The following is an 18,577-nucleotide window of genomic DNA, read 5'->3' as shown; positions in this document are numbered from 1 at the left end:
AGATCGACTGTTTTGGATGTGTGATATTCTAGATAGATGTAAATTTAGATTTGTAGGCTACTGTTACAGATATTCTATGAGCCATTTCAAGTTTATATTGATAGTGAGTGGTGTTGATATTGATACGGATATCGATATCAACCTGAACAGCTCCTATACCAAATGCAATACACGCGGGTCGATAGGTATATCCATGCAAGGGTGCAATCTGCATAACGTCGTCAAGCGTCGAGCATCAAGCATCACGCATTCTCTGTTCAATTCCAATCAACCATCATACCCAACGGCCTGGAGCTCTTTCCTCACCGCATCCTCGGTTTGGATCTTCTTCATCTGCGTGTCCTCCAGCTTCTCGCCACCTGCAAGACGCATTTTAAGCTCATCAATAGCGCGAATCTTCTTCAGTAGGCCACGGACCTTCTTATCTTGAGCAGAGGAATCCTCAACAGACACGGGAGCAGGGGGAGCAGGGGTGGGAGCAGGAGCAGGAGCAGCGGGAGGAGGAGTAGGCGTGGACTTGGCCGGACCGTTTCCATTGGTAGTGCCATTCTTGCCGCGGTTACGACTGCGTTCTGAGCTGGGCGCAGTCGGGGCGTTCGCGGGAACCTCGGTTCCTTCTTCCTTAGCCTTCTTGGCCGCCTCACGCTTCTTCTTGTTTTTCGCGGCCGACTTGGACAGGTTCTCGGCAGGCAGGGCGACGCCGCCGCCGGGTGCGGCTCCGGGAGGCAGATACTCCTCCGAGGGCTCGGCACCGGGGATCTCACGGCGACGGGGCTTGCCGAAAGTGTTCATGCTGGCGCCGGGAACGCCATCGCGGACAAAGGCGGCACCGCCTTCGTCTTCACGCTTGAATGCGAGCGGGGTCAGCTGGCCACGGGCACCGGGGGGACGGTAGGCACCTGCGGGCTTGACGGGAGCCTTGCGCGTGCCCATATACGCGAGAGCGGAGGGGTGGGGCGCAGGCACCTTGGTGAGCGGCTCGCCTAGCGGGTGCTGCTCGATGCTCTGCGGGCGCCAGCTGACGTCGTAGAGCTCGGTCATCTCCTCGTTGTAGACGAGACCGCCGGTAACGTGCCAGATGCGCACGCCGTTGTCGACACGCAGACGGGGGCTGGTCGTCGCGGTCAGAATATACTGTCCATCGGGCGACCAGGCGCACACGCTGGCGTTGGAGGCCTCGACGGTGGTGATCTTGTGGTAGTTCTTGTCCATATCGTAGATGTCCATCTGTCCTGCCAGGTTACCGAAACCGGCAACTAGCACGAAGCGGCCATGCGGCGAGAACTGGATGGTGTTGCGCGGCGCAAGGGGAAAGTTGTGTTTGGGCACACCGCGAAAGTTGAAGATGGTCGTCTTCGTGGGCATGTAGCCGTACACAACACCGAATTCCTTCGAGTTGGGGTTCCAGCTAACATCGTGAATAGGACCCTCCTTATCTGTGGAGTGTCAGTTAGTTCAACATGTAGTATAGTGAGAAGACATACCAAGATCAATGCGCGAGTCGAATGCACCGCTAGCGCTTAGCAAGTACAGGGTTGTCTCGCCGTAGTAACTCTTGCCAGTGCGGTCCACCTCAGTCTGCGCAAGCACGATCAAAGTAGTTCCCGAAGCATTCCACTTCAGTTGGACTTTATCGCCCTTGAAGAAACTCTTCTGCGACACGGGCGAAGTGAACTGCGGGACAATGAACACCTTAACCTGGGCGGGCTGGCCCTTGCGCTCAGGAATGAACACGGCAATGGACTGAGTCTGACCAGGCGATAACGCAAAATCCGCGACTCCCTCCACGCGCAATTTGTTCCAAACAGTGGACAGGTTGTCGCTCTGGTAGAACTGAACCTCGTTGGTCACGGTACGGGCGCACAGCCGCTCATCGGCAGTGTACTGCAAGTTCCAACCGGTCTGCGACTTCTGGACGAAACTTCCCACAATCGTGTGATCGTCCCCATCCTCAATGGCACGCCACACCTTCAAGTTCTTGACGGCATCTCCGTTCTCGTCCTTGGATGTGCGCTGCCAGGTGATCACATAGGTGCCGAGTGGCGAGAATCCAAGCTCGAACACGTTCTCGGCGGGGATGGTTCCAACGACTTGGCCCACGGAGGGATCGATAATGGTGACCCTATGTTGGAGACGAATGTTAGAATTTGGACGTGGAGTTGGGGGGCAAGTCAACTTACTTCTCGGGTGATGCCCATGCGAAGTACCGACCACACGGCGAGTAGCCGCTACAGCGGAGGTTACCCTCCGGTCTGGGAAACGAGTCAGCGACATCCCTTGTTTGTTATCTGGCTCAATGCTTACTTCGCGAACCCAGAAAGGGGCTGGTAGACAGGGGCGGCATCCATGATGCTAATGCCCTTGAGCGTGCGGACTGTGTGGTTATCAGCAACCATTCATCCACCCGCATAGCCAAATGCGACCTGAAGTCAGGGACATAGAAGATGGAAGGAAAACACGTACAAGCAAGTTGCGTAGGAGCAGCCATCTTGATTTCGACTCGCGGGTCTAGAATGAATCCACCAAAAGAAGAGAAATCGAATGCTTTTCGGGAACACAAAGTAAAATGGAATCTTCAAAGAAGAAACACGAATCACAAAGCGAACTTATAGGACCAAAATAGTCTCGCAGCGAACAACGGTCCCGGTGAAATAACGGGAGTCGAACAAAGGCGAAGCGAAACGGGCTTTTCGGGGGTATTTCTCGGATTGGGAATTCGTGGGGTTTCTGGGCAAGTGAAACCAGCAAGTCGGCGGAATAGAAGACTGCTAGACAAGTCAATGCCAGCAAAAGGGGTCGGGCGAAGAAAGGTAGTTGGGGTGGTTGAGAAGTGAAAGGAAGAAAACTCGGGTTTGGCGATGTGGCTCAGGCGGCATGCCGTCATCTGCAGTATACGCGTTGTGCCGGGACACCGATTGTATAGATTATGGGCTTTAGGCTTGGCTTGGAGCTTGATAGACTATATGGTAGCTTGCTGGTATATTATTCTATGTTAAATAGCAAGGATAGTGTCTAGGTGTCTAGATTTAGGTGCAAAAGACAGGTGGCAATGGTCTTTAGAGTGAAGACCCAGGTAGTTACCAACGACAGGTTGAATAATTGGAAGAGAAGAGTCTCAATACACAGGTTTCTCTCAGAATTACATGCGTAGTCATTGCTAATTCGAAACAGACACCAAAAAAAAAAAGCTATCCATTCGAGGCATCAAGCCACTAAAGAAAAACGCCTTCGTAACTTCTTGAATCTACCAAAGCATGAACCAGACACTAATCCCGGGCTGGCGAGCCAAATCCACTGCTGCTGTGACCGGGCGTAGAAACTAGTCGTGGAGTTCTGACAGTAGTATCAACGACATCCGAGTCAAAAGTCATACCATCCACCATGCGAGCATCCTCATTGATAGGCTCGGGAGTGATTGACCCAGCCGGCGACGACGATCTCATGGAGCTCTCCCCAGCATGTTGCTGTTGTTGCTGAAGATATGAAGCCAGCGAGTTCGGGCGATTGATATTCGAGCTGCCGATAGAAGTAGGTCGTCCTGCAATACCTCCAGAGGACACACGGCTCATTCCAGGCGGACGAGAAATCGGCCCGCTGTAAGTACTGTTGGCGCCCTCGCCAAAACCGACGAGACTGGCATTACCTTCATCACTGACGTTACTGACACTGGAAGTGCCGTCGTCCTCGTGCTCGCTCATCTTGTCGGCGTCGTATGTGTCGCTACTGCTCGCCCAGGTTGTGCGCCCGGCGATGCTGCCAGTCGCACTGGCGCTGCCGACTGTGCTGCGCTCCTTCAGTGCTTGACTCTCGAAGTATCCTGGAGCATATGGCAGAAGCTGGCTAGTGGGTGTCTGGCCACCGGCGCGGGCTGTGGCAACGCGCTCAAGGCCCGCTAGACGGGAGATGCGGTCTGCGCGTTCAGCCTCTAGGGTTGTGGAGGATGTGGAGGACTGGTGCGCATGGTGGCTGTGAGGGAATGGTTGGCCCTGGTGACCATCTTTGATGGCTGTTGTCGAAAGAGCGGACAGCGATGTAGTGCCGGAGTTGGGGGTGCCTCTGATTTTCTCCGTTGATTAGCAAGTCAGTCAACACTCCATGCTACGTATAGAGACAGGGAAGATGGAGTTATAGAGAGCTCTTACGGTCCCATATCCGATGGAGTGACGGGGTCCGATGGGGGAGGAGGCAAATTGATCAGCGTGGGAGTATTCATGATGCGAAGATATGAAGATGGATTAATTCTTTAGAAATTAAGTAGAGTCAGTAATGCGAGAGTTGTCAAAAGAGAAGTTGAGAGAGAAAGAGGGAAGGAGGGTGGACTTGGCCCTGGACTTTGCGAACTAAATAATTAATTTCCCCCCACGTCATACCTCGTGGCGTATACCGCGCGAGTTAACGGCCATGGGGACAATACTGCGGGCCACCATATTAATAGGAGATTACCTGGTCTATTGATCGGCTATTCCACTCAGAGGGGCTCTGTTCTTGACGAGATACTGAATTATCCAGTTTACTCGGTCGAAAATGAATATTAGATAGTTATATTTCGCCCCTATTTTATACAAACCGGAGCTATCGTGATGGTCACTAATAGCCACCATATGGTTAATATCTGTCCCGCCCATCTTTCCCCATAAAGGTGTTTACCAGAAATTCAATACTGGTAATCACTACGCCAAATTCATGCATTCGTTCATTCATGTATGCAATCTCCTATACTAAAACGTGAGAGAAAACAGCCTGCTGCCCCCTTCGATCACTAACGATTCTCATAATGCCCTCGAAGATCATCCACCTCTTTCTGCAGTTTGGTGAGATCAGCCAGGATGTCAAGGGCATTGGATGGTTGTGGGGCTGGGGCTGGAACAGGGACTGGAACTGGGGCTGGGGACTGGTTCTCCTTCAACCCCATCACATCACTGCTACGGGCAATGGAGTCTCGAGTGCGCCGAGGTGGAGGAGGCGGAGGTGGTCCAGAGACACTCCCATAGGATGATGTCCGCCGACCAGCCTTCAGTGATGATGGTCTGGAGTTAGTGGGGGGAGACAGGTTCAGTGAGATATTTCCCAACGGCGCAGTCGCCTGGAAGTCTCCCGAGGATGGCGGAGGCATGCTGAGTCTCTTGTTTTCCACCCGACTGGAAGGGTCCGGACTGGGAGGCAGAGAGCCATCATTGCTCTCCGAGTCGTAAGACATATTTAATCTGCTGGTAATTTTGGACTGTGTAGACTTGGATCTCCGCATCTGGCTGTGCCGTCGACTGAGAGGTGGCGTCGGAGGACGCTTATGCTGGGACTGGCTGCGCTGGAGCGAGTCCGTGGACCCTGTCGCTACAGTGACCGAGAAGTAGTCGGCCGAGGACAGAGACACCGAGCTGGGATGCGAGGTGCCAAGCGTCAGATTTCCAGGGGAGCCAGGAATTGACAGGCGGTTAGTAGACCTGGACCGAGCGGTCTGGGATGATTCTGCGGTAGCTATAGAGCCGATTCTTCGGCCGTGATGACTCCTAGGCGGAGGTGGCGGCTTCTTGTCTCTGGCTCGGCCGAGGGGGCTTGCATCAAGCTCTATAGACGACCGTGCATGACGTCCTGTATAGAAGCTGTCTGCGCCTGTCGCAGACGGCATGTTGTGGTCGGGTGATATGGGGGATCCATCTGTTGATGGAGCTAGATGTGGAGCTGACCCAGAATAATCTCGTTGTCGATCATCCTCAAGGGGAGCTGGGCTCTTATGTGCATTGATTTTGTCCTCACTCTCGCTCGCCGACACACGCAGGTTGAATGGGTTTGTGTCTTCGTCCGAGGAGCTCGAGTCAGCTACCTCGCGTTCGAGCGGTATCGACGACTTTCTGGGATAACCATTCGGGGCTATAGGTGGAGTGGACAAAGGCTTAGAAGGCACAGGGGCCAAGGTGCCCGGGTTGGTAGACAATGGAGCTGCGGGATTGCCTGTGTCTCCAGATTGACATCAGCGCCACGTTATGACTCCGTGTTACCGGGAAGGCTCAAGAGGAGGGGAAAACAATACTCACCCAGGTTTCTAACACGAAAAGGATTTGATCCAGGCATCGCGAGAATGAATACGTTAGAATCGAGAGAAAAAGAAAAAGAGAAGAATTGAGGGGTCCCCGCCGAGTTTCTTATCCATGAGGTTCCCAGTACGCGCCGCTTTCCGAGATCGAGTCCGGCTGCCCGAGGCTTAAATAAAATGCATAAAAAGAAGTACAAGACGTACAAATTGTTCTTGTACGGAGATAATAGTTCAGTCAAATTGGAATATTGAAACGAATGCGTCCCAGCTCCCTATGGTACACGGGAAAAGGGTCCAGGTATGGTACAGAAGCATATAAAAGATAAAAAGACACGCTCGAGAACACAATCAAAGCCCGATGCCTCGCTCATTGCTGTGAGATAAATTAAAGAAAAGAAAGACCTCCCATATTCAAGTCAACCCCATCACTGCTCGTTATAGACATGCCATGTCTCTTCACCCTCGAAGAACTTATGTGCCAGGCGATTGCCGCTCTCCGTAGGCTGGCTGAATGCAATTTGTGCCTTTGTTATTTCCATTCCGTAAATAAAGTTGATGACCACGCAGTCGAGGAGATCTAAAGCGATTCCCTTGCGCCGCGAGGAGCCGGAAGTCCAGATGCGCGAGACTCCGACAATGGCCGGGCAGACTTCCTCTCGTGTTGAGACAGAGCCGTTGGGTGCGTCGCCATTCTGTTCCTTGACCACCGGTCGGCATTCCCAGATGCGCTCGGTTAGGCAGAGCCCGACACAGCGACTGTCCTTCATGTGCAGGAAGACTCGGTAACGGTCTACTTTCTCGGGAGAGCCCTTTTGCAAATGCTTGGGCGGTTCCGTTTGGCTCCAGAGGATCTCGTCATCGATATCCGGTGAGGAGAGCTCTTTATTGACAACCTCGAGCACTTTCTTCGCTTGGCTCTTGGCGCTAGGGGACGCCTTGCGGTCTACGATGACCACATACCCCTCGTCAAATCGAGTCGCTTCGTAAACCCAACGCGAGGCGTTGGCACGCATAAATGCCTTGCCCAGGTCGATCCCAGTCGCATTCATCTCGTGGAATTTTTTATGCAGTGCCGCGTCCTCTGTATTGGATGGGATGTATTCCATAGAACAGGTAGCACAGGTCTTTCGTGTATCATTTCCCAGGTCGATCTGCATTTGGCGCATGACAGGTTGTTTCTGACCCTTTTGTTTTGGTGGGTCCACGGATGCGCGTACGCTATTCGAGTTCACCTCTGTCAAGGGGGATGCGGTCGGAGTTTCCTTGTGCTTGCGCTTGAGAAAGGCAAATGCCGGCTTGCGGGTGTTTGCTGGTGGTGGGGTTAAGCTTGGTGGTGGCGACGATGGTGGTGTAGTGAGATCGTCAATATCATCAAGCGTGTCTTCCGACAACACGGAATTACGACGCGACGGGCTCGACAGCACGGCAGCTGAAGATTCCCGGATAGCATATTGCAGATTGGCCTCAGCTTCATCATAGTCATCCACGCGTCTTTTCTTCGCGGCGCGCTCATCATCGTAGACGCGCCATGTTGGTCGTCCGTAAGTTTTCATGAGGCCTCTGAAATGGGATGTTAGTCTACCCTTGGGTAAATTAGAACCACACCAACATACCTCTTAAATGAATTGGTAACTATCCACGGCATGACCCTGACTTTCCAAAGAATTTGCTCCTGACAAGCTCCAAGCTGCTGACGGTGGGATGAAGAAGTTGAGAAAGTCCTCGGTGACGGCACGCGTGGACGCTAGTCTGTTTTAGGACATATTGTTTTTGGATGACGAGCGTTGGCTTACCAGAGCTCTTAGGACTTGTATCCCTGACTGTGAGGATTTCAGGTTTGCTTGAGAGCAGTTTCAAGTTCAGGGAGAAAAAGATAAAAAAAATAGAAATGAAGCGATCAATAGTTGGTGGAGAGCTGGGTTTTGTGAAAAAAAGGAGAGTCTCGCCACCAGCCGGGATTAATACCGGGCCAAGGAGAAATGCGGAAGATGAGAGATTTAAGAGAAGAAGATGAAGAAGGGGAAATTCAAGACGTGAAGACGTGAAGATGCAATAAATGGAGTATAACACACAACACCAGCCTTGTCGAATTCCTGTGGTTGGTATGTCGGGCACTTTTTTTTCGCCCCCTTTCTACTTAAATTGATTCACAGTGCTCCGAACACACAACAGACAGGCTCCAATCGAAAATTCCAGCCAATGGGGCTTCTCTGGTCTAGGATAAGTCCAAAGTCAGGGAGATTAAAGATGACGCTCTCCTGAGCCCTTGGCCTCTGATTAAGGCGTGCAAGGCCTCCCCGTATTGCATCGTGCAAGGAAGCCCACGTTGGAATTGTGATGATCCTCATTGACCGCTCTGTTTTTTCATGTCCAGCGCCTACAGCTGACCGGTTATAGGCTGCAATTAATTTTCATCACAGGGAATACTGGGGCGTTGCCAACCCAACACAAACTCTTCCGGGCTGATTGGGTCAAGTCCCGAGCTCAAGTGATTGGCTTGATGTTAGCTGGCTAAGGTTACCAGGTCACATATGGGCTCCCCCCGGATTTCACTCTCACAGTGCCGACTTGGTGGCAACTGAGCCCTTGGCATGTCATCGTGCAAAGAGCTTGTGCTGGAGCCTACATGATACACATTCATCCGGTCGCTACCGGCGGGGTCCAGATCACGAGCGAGGCATCACAGGCACTCTGAACTGCCTCAAAGATTACCAGAAGAGCTGCTCCTTGTTCGGCAGATTCACTGCCTAGTGACAAAGCTTCCTTGTATCACCTTTGCCATTCCGATCCATTCATGGCCTCACATCTGTGCTGACCCTGCTCATCCACTGGGTAGCAGCCTCTCGGTGTACGGCCCCCAAGAGGCATTGCTAGAACATGAGCCAGTCAGATCAGTGTATTCTGAGTCACCACCGCAGTATTATGCAAGAATGTCACACATCCTCATCATCCGAACTCAATCCTCTGATATTCAATATTCATGCCCCAGAGAGGACTCTGTACTGTAGGTACCAACCTTGCTAGTGTACCAGGGCTAGTACAGAGGGAGTTACTCCCAAGTGAGTTGAGTTGGTACATCCCTGTCAGGCGCTTTGCTATTATTGGGATGTTGGACCTATCAACCTGCAAAAGAGAAGCCGATGTGGCTTTCCGGATGATTCAAACGCTGTTGGAATTGTATACAGACATGGACCCCGTAGAGGGGCTAGTTAATGTCGATCTCTGGCACTAAGCCGTTAAGCTAACATAAAAGGGAATTTCCAAGGTGATCGAAGAGTACGAGTAACTACAATATCCGATGTTGATATACATACGCGTGGACTCCTATATTTTACCTGCCATTCTCCTATGTTGCAATTGAGACTGTAAATAGTCCGAAGAATACATTCTAACAAACAATAAAAGAGAAGCGTAGTTACGTAGAAACGCATTAGATTTCTATATAATTCCGACGCTCGACTTTCTTGGGGCCGCCTTTTCCCCGAAAGTTTTCTCCCCCAAAAACTCTTCAACTTCAAACATCTTGCAAATACATTCAGACCAACAATGTCGGACCAAGAACAAGCTGCTGGAAAGAGAAAGCGTGCGAGTATGTATTCCTTTTGATTCTATGTCTTTTTCCCCTTGCTTTGCGGCAATCTCTTCAACTGTGTTTGATTTTTTTTCGCCGCAACTACAGACGACTCCAACCCTTCAAAATCCAACATCAATTCTTCCAGGGATTCATTCTGATTTGGTCCGTGTGACATATTGCTGGGCATTGATCCCCTCGGATCACATCCCAGCCACATCTGTCACCTTTCCCCCCCCTTCCCTTACCCCTCCCCGCGCCCAAATTGCAATTCTCAACTTCACCATGTCTGACTTTTCATCGCCAGGGACCCAATCATGCCCTCCTCCAGAGCTTCCCCAGCTCGTCGCCGAACAGCATATGCCAATTCCTCCCCATGACAAGAACACCCAACGCTTGATTGTGGTCCTCTCCAATGCCAGTCTGGAAACCTACAAGGCTGTCTCCAGTGGACGTTCAGGAACCAAGGATGAGAAGTTCTCTCTGTTGAACAGCGATGAGCACATCGGTATCATGCGCAAAATGAACCGCGATATCAGTGAAGCCCGACCGGATATTACCCACCAGGTACGATTCAACATCGCCAGTGGCAATAGCAAGGTCAAAGAATCCCCACTAATCCAGCGTAGTGTCTGCTCACTCTTCTCGACTCCCCCGTGAACAAGGCCGGTCGGCTCCAAATTTTCATCCACACCGCCAAGGGCGTCTTGATCGAAGTCAACCCTTCCGTCCGTATCCCGAGAACATTCAAGCGGTTCGCCGGTCTCATGGTGCAACTGCTCCACCGACTCTCCATCCGTTCGACCAACTCGCAAGAAAAGCTTCTCAAGGTTATCAAGAACCCGATCACCGACCATCTTCCCCCGAACTGCCGCAAGGTGACCATGAGTTTCGAGGCGCCCGTGGTCCGCACCAAGGACTATCTAGAGACGCTGAACCCCAATGAGAGTGTCGCCATCTTCGTCGGTGCCATGGCCAAGGGAAACGACGACTTTGCGGACTCTTTTAAGGATGAAACCATCAGTATCAGTAATTACAGTCTTAGTGCCAGTGTGGCCTGCAGCAAGTTCTGCCACGCTGCCGAAGAGGTCTGGGATATTCTCTGAGACACTCAACTGGAAAAAGAAAAGAAAGGATCGCGCCCAACGAGCGCGCGTCATGGTCGTCTGTACTGACGGCACATTTGCTAGGCACCTTTTTTTTACAGGCGGGGATTGAGCTGCCCGGAACGAAGCTACCGATCATATCTCTGCATATATCTGTTCTTGTTCCATATTTTGGCTGTTCTCCAAGCCCAGCTCTCTCTGCCTTTCTATATCTCTCTGTTTTGTTTGGGGGAACTGGAAATACTGCATACAACATACTGGGACTACCAAGCATCGGGATTTTCATCCCAAGGGTACGGGTGTTTAGAGAGCACCTGGGTCTTTTTTCCCCCTCCGTTACGGGTCGGATGGCATTTGGTTCCTTTTCGCCAGTCCTTGATTCGTCTTGCCTCCATCCAGCTTCAACCTCGCTGCGATGTGTAGACCAGAAAAAGTGAACAGCACATAGGTCAGGGCCCGTTTGGGGATTCCTGAGACACATATCTTCAACTTCTGTGTTCAATACAATTATGGCTTTTTTATTTTTTACTTTTAACTTTACTTTTTCCCTTTGCTTTTTACTTTCACCTCTCTTTCTCCCAATAATTCCGATTGACGTGGCATGCAACTAGCCTCGCCTCACTTTGAATACGCGAATCGGACCGAGGGTGGCGATAGGCGATGCACTTCTGCCCATTTTATATTTGGAGATGTAGAGATCGTAGCATTCTAGATCATATTCTCATAATTATCCCCAAATATCGACTTACGGTGTACAACATACTCCATAGTTAGTTAGTTGCTCTGCTACTGTACAACATATGACTCAACCCCGTAGCGGTCAGCACATCTACCCAAGCCCACCTGGCAAATCTCCTCTTCCTCCACTCCAAAGTCCGCCATTTGCTACACGAGAGGAACAAGTAAGCAAAATGTCCACTTAACGTCGATAGGCTCATGCACCTCGCTCAGGGCATCCTGAACAGACGCCCCATCCGCCAACAGGAATCCACATTGGCTCCCCGCGATGACCTGGCAGGGACCCATCTGCACCCTTCCAGCCATAGAGCGTTTCACTTTCCCAAGGTTGGGCCCCGAGGTATCCGAAAGCGGCCAAGCACAGGAACAGGAACAATTTCCGGTCTGAGTACCGTGCTACTGGGAGTACGAACTGGCATTATTATTTCTGTGCTCACCAAGTATGGAGCACGGAATGCAACTTGGGCCCTGGACACGCCTCGTCCTGGACCGTTTCAAATATCCCGTGCAGATCGGGTCCAAAGCATTGACTTGATCGTTCGGCCAATCGTCTCGGGGACCCCACTGGCCTGACTCCATACAGAGTTCACACGTTCCTCAGTGCCCACCTACTATCGAGGGGAGACATGCGGTGTTCTGGGTGAGACCTTTTCGCCAGCTTGGGCAGGATTTTGGAAGCTGCTAGCCTAGTTTCGGCTCTGTTTTTGGTTTAGAGTCACACGGCATTTATTCTGACTGGCTCTTGGGGGAACTGTTCATGTGGCCTCGTTTCCCGGCGTCATACTTCTGGCTATAGACTTGGATTCCTTCACCGTATATATCTTTACCGACTCCATTCAACCTCTCTTTTCCTTCCAGCCACCTTCGTTTTTTTCATATCCCTGTTCTCTTTTACTCTACGTGCTAGTATCCAGGCACCCTCACTTCAACCTTCGCAATGCCTGTCTCGCATATCACCCTGACTGTCGCTCACCTCCCGACCTCTACCTCTTTCTATTTATCATGTTTACAGCCATTGGGATACCAATTCATCGGTCGACATGATGACTATATAGGGTTCGGTCAGAAGCAGGGGGAACCTGCTGATTTCTGGATGACCGAGACTAAGCCTGGGTGAGTGATATAGAAACCCAGTCTCTCGACAAAGCTAACTTAAACCAAAGATGTCCTCCTGGCGCAGTCCATGTCGCCTTCCCAGCCCCGTCGAAAGACGCTGTCGGCTCGTTCTTCATAAGCGCCCTTAAAGCCGGCGCGAAGATCCACGGCGAACCCAAAATGCGAGATTCGCAATCTGGGTACTTCAGTGCAGCCGTCATCGACTTCGATGGCAACAGCGTTGAAGCCGTCTACCGGCCTGGCGCTGCCTCGGTGATATCCGCCGCCAGCGGGCCGACAATGGCTCTGCTGGAGGGTTCTAGCCGCTCTGTGGTCTCAAGGGCGAGCAGTAGAGCTAGCACTGCCAAGGCGGAGAGCATCGCACCCCCAAGGTCTGAGGCTATGTCCGAAAGATCCGTGGCAAGGTCCGACACTAGATCCGTGGCAAGATCTGAGGCGAGATCTGAAGCCCGATCCGAAGCAAGATCCGAAGCCCGATCAGACACCAAGTCTCGCGCAGGTTCCAAAGCACCCTCAGTCTATGAGCGGTCGGCACCATCTATGGTCTCGCGCCAATTCCAAGGCCCGCCACCACCGTCATATACCATGCAGTCGCACGCACCGCCCCAGAGCGACGACGGCAGCATGGCAGCCAAGACCATCGTCGGCACGCTCATCGGCGCCGCCGCAGGAGCAGCGATCGCCTACGCAATGGTCAAAGGCGACTCACAGTCAACGGCCCAAGAACACGAACCAATGCAGTTCGCAAACAGCTTCCCCCAACTCAAAGCCGCCGCACAGTCCTTCTTCGGCAACGACGACCAACAATCCCAATTCCGCGCCATCGAAGCACCTGCACCACCCCGCAGCGCCTACACCACCGCCTCAAACCCACGCTCAACCCTAACGCGCAGCGTAACCTCCAAGAACCCTCGCGCCAGCACAATCTACGACGGCTCCGAGTACATGGAAAACCCTCGCCGTGCCTCAGAAGGCAGCATCTACAGCATCCCAGAAGACATCCCGCTCCGGGCAATCGAGTACCCACCCGCCAGCAACGCCTCACAGAAACGCTACGCGTGCGCCCCGTCCACCTTCATCAGCAGCTACCACGAAGAAAAGATGCGCGCGCCAAGCAGCGTGCAGCGCTCCTCAACGATCAAAGCGCCGCAGAGCACGACGTCACGCTCGCACAAGAGCCAGCACAGCACGCACTCGCACGCCGGCAAGGACAACGCTAGCGTTGCCTCATCCTCGCGCTCAGCGCGCAACATCCCCCTCCCCACCGGCTCGAACGCAACATTCTACTCCAGCCCGAGTATCCACAGCAGGGACGGCGGGAAGTCGCATTTCTCTGCGCGGAACGTCCCGCTTCCTGAGAGCGTGGTGGATCTGGACGTTGCCTCGCAAGTCTCGCCGGATGACTCGATTAGCCAGGTTGGGTTGCATCCGCATCGCCACCGCTCGCATCGGTCTGGGAGCTCGAAGAGCTCTAGGGCTGATGATCGTGTCAGCCCGGCGGATTCGGTGAGTCAGGTTTCTCGGGCTAGTCAGCGCACTGCGAAGGAGGGGTCGCGGGCTGGGAGTCGACGGGGAAGTCAGGCGGTTTGATGATGCATGTTTTGAATAGGTCTGCCTGGTTCCTTTTTCCTTTTAGGGGGCTAGGTTTGATTTATTTTGCATTTTACTTCTTTCTTTCTTTTCGTCCTGGACTTGCTTGGACTTGTTTTGAGTCTGGGTTTGGTTCAGTCGCATGGTTTACGACAGTTGATTTGATGGATTTCTACTCTTCATTTCTTTTTTATTTGCATTTACACAGATACATATACATACATACACATATAGGGAGTTTGGATTTGGAGTTGGGCAATTGGAATGCATCAAGTGAATCAATCAGTGTTTGAAGTTGTAGTTATACGACGTACAAATTACAGTCTACACTATCAAAAGCTCATACACAAGATAGGCCCTGCCTAGATTGTGCTATTTGGATAGGAAAAGATAAAGCCCCTTATAACCCCTAAGCGCAAGACCCAAGACAAGGGCGATCTCGAACTACTCTCTGAAACTCCCCAAGCATTACCCACCGAGTCTGAAGCATCGCTAGTACAAGCAAAAGAAGAACTTGCGGAAACTCGGCAGTGTCCATAATTCAATCCTAGACGCATGGAGCGTTTGAAAAAAAGAGAAATGGATGCCATGAATGCATGAGAATTTGTCATAAGGATCGTTGGATATGGAAAGTCCCAGAAACTCAGCCCAACAAACAAGGTCAAACCCGGCGCAAATGGAGTTTTCGGCACCGAAGTAGGAAGCAAACGCGCGCAAGAACAGGTGCATTTGAAATTAACACACTGAGTTTGGGAAAACTGAAAACGTTTCTACGACCACAGGTACGCCAGGCTTTCGCGGATTCTGAATCTAGAGCGGGGGCAAGAAAGCGGAAAGATGCAGAGCGACGTTGAAATGACACCGATAAAAAGTGGTCGAGCGAAATAGGGGTCGCAAGGAGGGTTATTGAGGGATAGATAGAGAAGACATAAGAAGCGAAGGAGTAATCAGATTTGTCGTTTCACTCAAATAGCGTACTTCCGCGTCCACTCGCGAGCCGTCGCCTCGTAACGGGGTCGGTCGGTCTTGTAGACGTGCGCGATTTCGGGCACCAGAGGATCGTCCGGGTTGGGGTCTGTGAGCATGGAACAAATGGAGAGCAACACTATGGGTCGTTAGAAACTGTGTAGAATGAAAGGAGAAGGTCTTGCTCACCTTTAGAAATGGTGAGAGCAGGACTCCATTGGTCTCTCAGGATGTCCAGGCAGATGCTGCCGTTCGAGTTGATGTTGGGGTGGTAGATGCGGGTGGTGAAGTTGACCTTGGGGGGCTTGAAGGGGTAGTCGGTAGGGAAGTGGATGGCAAGGAAGAAGACACCGCCAGAGTATGGGGAGTCACCCTATATGATCTATTAGTATCATGGATCTGGTGATGAATCTCCGGAGCTCGCAAAGGGCCAAATGGCCCCAAGGTCCTCCAAAGCACAGACGAGAACAACTTACAGGACCCATGATGGTTGCTTGCCAGTGGAACTGTAAGAGAAAAATGACAAGTCAGCCATCCACGATCTTCTCATTGATATCAAGATTGTCAAAGCCGGGGTTGTGCCCCGCCAGATGGCGCCGAGCAAGAAAACGAGGGTTCAGAGTTCATACCAGATCATCTCCAACGGGACCAGCGGAGCAGGACGAGGGTGGATCCCTAGAGGAGAGTTAGATTCATGAACCACAAGAAGATAGCAGAGATAGCATCAGGATAGGCTTACCGGCCGAGGTCAGCGAGTTCCTTGTTAATACGCTTGAGAGCCATGACGAGCAAAGAGAGAAAGGTGAAGAAAGTGGAAAAGAAGCTGGGTGATGGGTGGTCAGTTGATGCTCAGAGTGAAAGATAAAGCAGATCTTACGATTACGCCTTTGTGTGGAAAAAGAAGAGGGAAGAAGATAATTGGGAGTCTCAAGAGGAAGAGGGGGAAAAGTGCCCCCATGGGCGGAATCGATTCTGTCGGTATTGTACGACCCAATACCGTAATTACCGGGCGCCCACTTGACACATGATGACTCAGCTGGGTTACCTCATTGAGGTATTAGAGAATGAGGCAGAAGTAGATAGAAGGGTATATGTGTGTATATTATGATTGAGTATTGCTTCATGAAAGGCAATGCCTAGGGCTGATCGAATTTGGGGTCAGGAAAAGGCATATATGGAGTATCCCGTATACAAGACAGCATTAGCAGACAGGTGGATATTTCAAGTGACCAGCCTGATACATAGAGAGCAGTGCCTAACCGGGTAGACACATATACACATTTCTAACATGGCCACGTCCAATTTTAGTCATGTCATACACTTTATATCCAATCCTCTCCCATTCAATATACCTCTGTATGTATTGAAACCCGTATTACACCGCATGATACTGATACACTGCCCCTCGATGATGTCACGTGCGGGTGAGGCGTCCGCAATTTCCCGCTTGTCCCAAAGAGGAAGGAACTGTCCTTTGATAGCGTGACCCTATACTTCTCAGGGGGAGCTCCTGATGTCTTACTGGCTACTCCTAGAACTGCGGTGTACCTCTTTGAAACATTCGATTGGGATATAGTCTATATACAAATATGTTCTTTTTATGTTCAGACAAAGGCCTGCTTGCCTGTAATGGCACGGCCCAGGATCAAAGCTTGAAACATGCATTAGCCTCAGCCCAACACAATCAGGCAGGGTTGACTTACCATGGATATCGCTCTGACCTTCGTAGGTCTGCACCACAAACAGGTTGGCCACATGGCGGCCGATATGATACTCGTCGCTGGCAGCGTTGCCACCGAAGATTTCCTGCAGACTAATACTATGTCAGTAAAGCAACCCAAAAATAAAAGACAGAGAAACCTACGTTCTGGAATTAGCCAGAGCACGGTCACAGTTCTGACGCTTGATCATCGAGATCATCTCAGGCGTAGCCTTGCCAGCATCCTTAAGACGAGCCACCTGGATCGCCGCCAGGGTTCCGTAAGCAGCATCCGTAGCAGCGTTAGCCAACTTCATCTGAATAAGCTGGTACTTGGCAAGCGGGTTGCCCTTGAACTGCTTGCGCTCCAGACTGTACTCGCGCGCACGGGCAAGACAATCCTCCAGGGCACCCATGGCACCAAAGGCAATTCCCAAACGGGCACTGTTCAAGCATGTAAAGGGACCCTTGAGACCTTCGACATCGGGCAGCATATTCTCCGCCGGTACGGGGCAGTTATCCATATGGATCATACCAGTGACGGAAGCACGCAGGGCAGTCTTATTCTTGATAGCGGGGGTCTCGTACGACCCGGGCGTCGCACGCTTACGCTCCACGATAAATCCACGGATCTTCCCAGTAGACTCAAGCTTAGCCCATACGAGCGCGATGTCAGCGATGGGCGAGTTCGTGATCCATGTCTTGCTGCCGGTGAGCAGGTACACGCCCTTCTGCGTGGGGTGCTCCCGCGCCACGGTTTCCATGGACCCAGGGTCGGAGCCGTGGTTGGGCTCTGTCAGACCGAAGCAGCCGGCGATTGTGCCCTTAGCGAGGCTAGGCAGGAAGCGCTGCTTTTGCTCTTCTGTGCCGAACTCGTAGATACCGGTCATGGCTAGCGAGCTCTGAACTGACATGCCTGATCGGTATCCAGAGTCCACGCGCTCAACTTCCTTGGTGATGAGGCCCGATGCCACGGTGCTGACACCCGCGCATCCATATCCTTCAATTGAAGCTCCGAGGAGGCCGAGGTCGCCCATCTCTTCTAGGATTCGGCGGTCGTAGTTCTCGTTGCGGTAGGCCTCTGCAAGGAGGTCACTGACGTCAGTCCATCATTTCACAGAAGCAAGCGAATTAAACATACCCAAAACGCGGGGTGCAAGCTTATCCTGGCAGTATTGGCGTGCTGTCTCCTGAATTGCCAATTCCTCCTCTGTGAGCAGGTCCGCTGCGACGAGGGGATCCTCCCAATTGAAGACGGCCGAGGAGGCGTACCGGCGGCCTGCCACGGAGGTAGGACCAGCCTGGATTGAGCGCGCAGCTGCGCGAAGAAGAGATCGGTTCATCATAGCTAAAACAGAGAATGGACAATTGAACAGAGTGGAGAGAGAATAAAGTTGTCAATTGTTGCGGAAACTGGATCAAATATGCGGATACCTCGGCAGTCTTGCAAGTTTGGGGTAAATGGAATCACCGAGTGCAATACACCAGGAATAACGGAATTACAAGATCAACAGTAAGTCGGCTTTTGTATTAATCTAGTCCAATGTGATTCGACAGAATCCCCGAGAAATGGGCTGTTTGGTTCCGCATGTTCAACCGACTCGGACTTTTTCGGTCTACCGGGTGGCTCTATGCCAAGCACCGAGAGACAAGGTATGTTATACTCCGGAGTCCGTAGAGCATATGTATCTTAGTCGCATGGTGATAATTGGAAAGGAATCAAAATAAGGAAAAGAACGGACGGGGATCAAGTGGCGTCC

The 18,577-nt window shown here is 51.8% G+C and overlaps 8 protein-coding genes across 8 annotated transcripts; 2 read left to right on the top strand and 6 right to left on the bottom strand.

Annotated features, from left to right (window-relative positions):
- Positions 1-267: 267 nt before the first annotated feature.
- LCP9604111_6865 (translation initiation factor 2A) lies at positions 268-2,488 on the bottom strand (the record flags this gene model as incomplete). Its single annotated transcript, XM_039074833.1, has 5 exons — positions 268-1,436; positions 1,485-2,122; positions 2,181-2,252; positions 2,305-2,374; positions 2,464-2,488. 5 exons carry the CDS (start codon positions 2,486-2,488, stop codon positions 268-270), a joined length of 1,974 nt encoding a protein of 657 aa, XP_038927166.1.
- A 778-nt stretch (positions 2,489-3,266) lies between these two features.
- Positions 3,267-4,213, bottom strand: LCP9604111_6864 (uncharacterized protein; the record flags this gene model as incomplete). The annotated part of the gene is made up of 2 exons (XM_039074832.1): positions 3,267-4,056; positions 4,143-4,213. 2 exons carry the CDS (start codon positions 4,211-4,213, stop codon positions 3,267-3,269), a joined length of 861 nt encoding a protein of 286 aa, XP_038927165.1.
- Positions 4,214-4,759: 546 nt separating this feature from the next.
- LCP9604111_6863 (uncharacterized protein) lies at positions 4,760-6,069 on the bottom strand (the record flags this gene model as incomplete). Its single annotated transcript, XM_039074831.1, has 2 exons — positions 4,760-5,949; positions 6,033-6,069. The coding sequence occupies 2 exons, from the start codon at positions 6,067-6,069 to the stop codon at positions 4,760-4,762; spliced, it is 1,227 nt and encodes a 408-aa protein (XP_038927164.1).
- Positions 6,070-6,456: 387 nt separating this feature from the next.
- On the bottom strand, positions 6,457-8,813 carry LCP9604111_6862 (ESCO family N-acetyltransferase; the record flags this gene model as incomplete). The annotated part of the gene is made up of 4 exons (XM_039074830.1): positions 6,457-7,591; positions 7,645-7,775; positions 7,825-7,851; positions 8,805-8,813. The coding sequence occupies 4 exons, from the start codon at positions 8,811-8,813 to the stop codon at positions 6,457-6,459; spliced, it is 1,302 nt and encodes a 433-aa protein (XP_038927163.1).
- Positions 8,814-9,887: 1,074 nt separating this feature from the next.
- On the top strand, positions 9,888-10,708 carry LCP9604111_6861 (18S rRNA pseudouridine methyltransferase; the record flags this gene model as incomplete). Its single annotated transcript, XM_039074829.1, has 2 exons — positions 9,888-10,169; positions 10,232-10,708. The coding sequence occupies 2 exons, from the start codon at positions 9,888-9,890 to the stop codon at positions 10,706-10,708; spliced, it is 759 nt and encodes a 252-aa protein (XP_038927162.1).
- A 1,675-nt stretch (positions 10,709-12,383) lies between these two features.
- Positions 12,384-14,152, top strand: LCP9604111_6860 (VOC family protein; the record flags this gene model as incomplete). Its single annotated transcript, XM_039074828.1, has 2 exons — positions 12,384-12,559; positions 12,610-14,152. 2 exons carry the CDS (start codon positions 12,384-12,386, stop codon positions 14,150-14,152), a joined length of 1,719 nt encoding a protein of 572 aa, XP_038927161.1.
- Positions 14,153-15,117: 965 nt separating this feature from the next.
- On the bottom strand, positions 15,118-15,901 carry LCP9604111_6859 (putative ubiquitin conjugating enzyme (UbcD); the record flags this gene model as incomplete). Its single annotated transcript, XM_039074826.1, has 5 exons — positions 15,118-15,257; positions 15,308-15,491; positions 15,595-15,624; positions 15,748-15,793; positions 15,858-15,901. The coding sequence occupies 5 exons, from the start codon at positions 15,899-15,901 to the stop codon at positions 15,118-15,120; spliced, it is 444 nt and encodes a 147-aa protein (XP_038927160.1).
- Positions 15,902-16,722: 821 nt separating this feature from the next.
- On the bottom strand, positions 16,723-18,163 carry LCP9604111_6858 (acyl-CoA dehydrogenase; the record flags this gene model as incomplete). Its single annotated transcript, XM_039074825.1, has 4 exons — positions 16,723-16,769; positions 16,822-16,931; positions 16,983-17,898; positions 17,959-18,163. 4 exons carry the CDS (start codon positions 18,161-18,163, stop codon positions 16,723-16,725), a joined length of 1,278 nt encoding a protein of 425 aa, XP_038927159.1.
- Positions 18,164-18,577: the final 414 nt, after the last annotated feature.

Source organism: Penicillium roqueforti, assembly GCF_015533775.1.
Source record: "Penicillium roqueforti strain LCP96 04111 chromosome Unknown scaffold_19, whole genome shotgun sequence".
NCBI classification, from domain to species: domain Eukaryota; kingdom Fungi; phylum Ascomycota; class Eurotiomycetes; order Eurotiales; family Aspergillaceae; genus Penicillium; species Penicillium roqueforti.
This window is presented reverse-complemented; position numbering and strand designations above follow the sequence as displayed.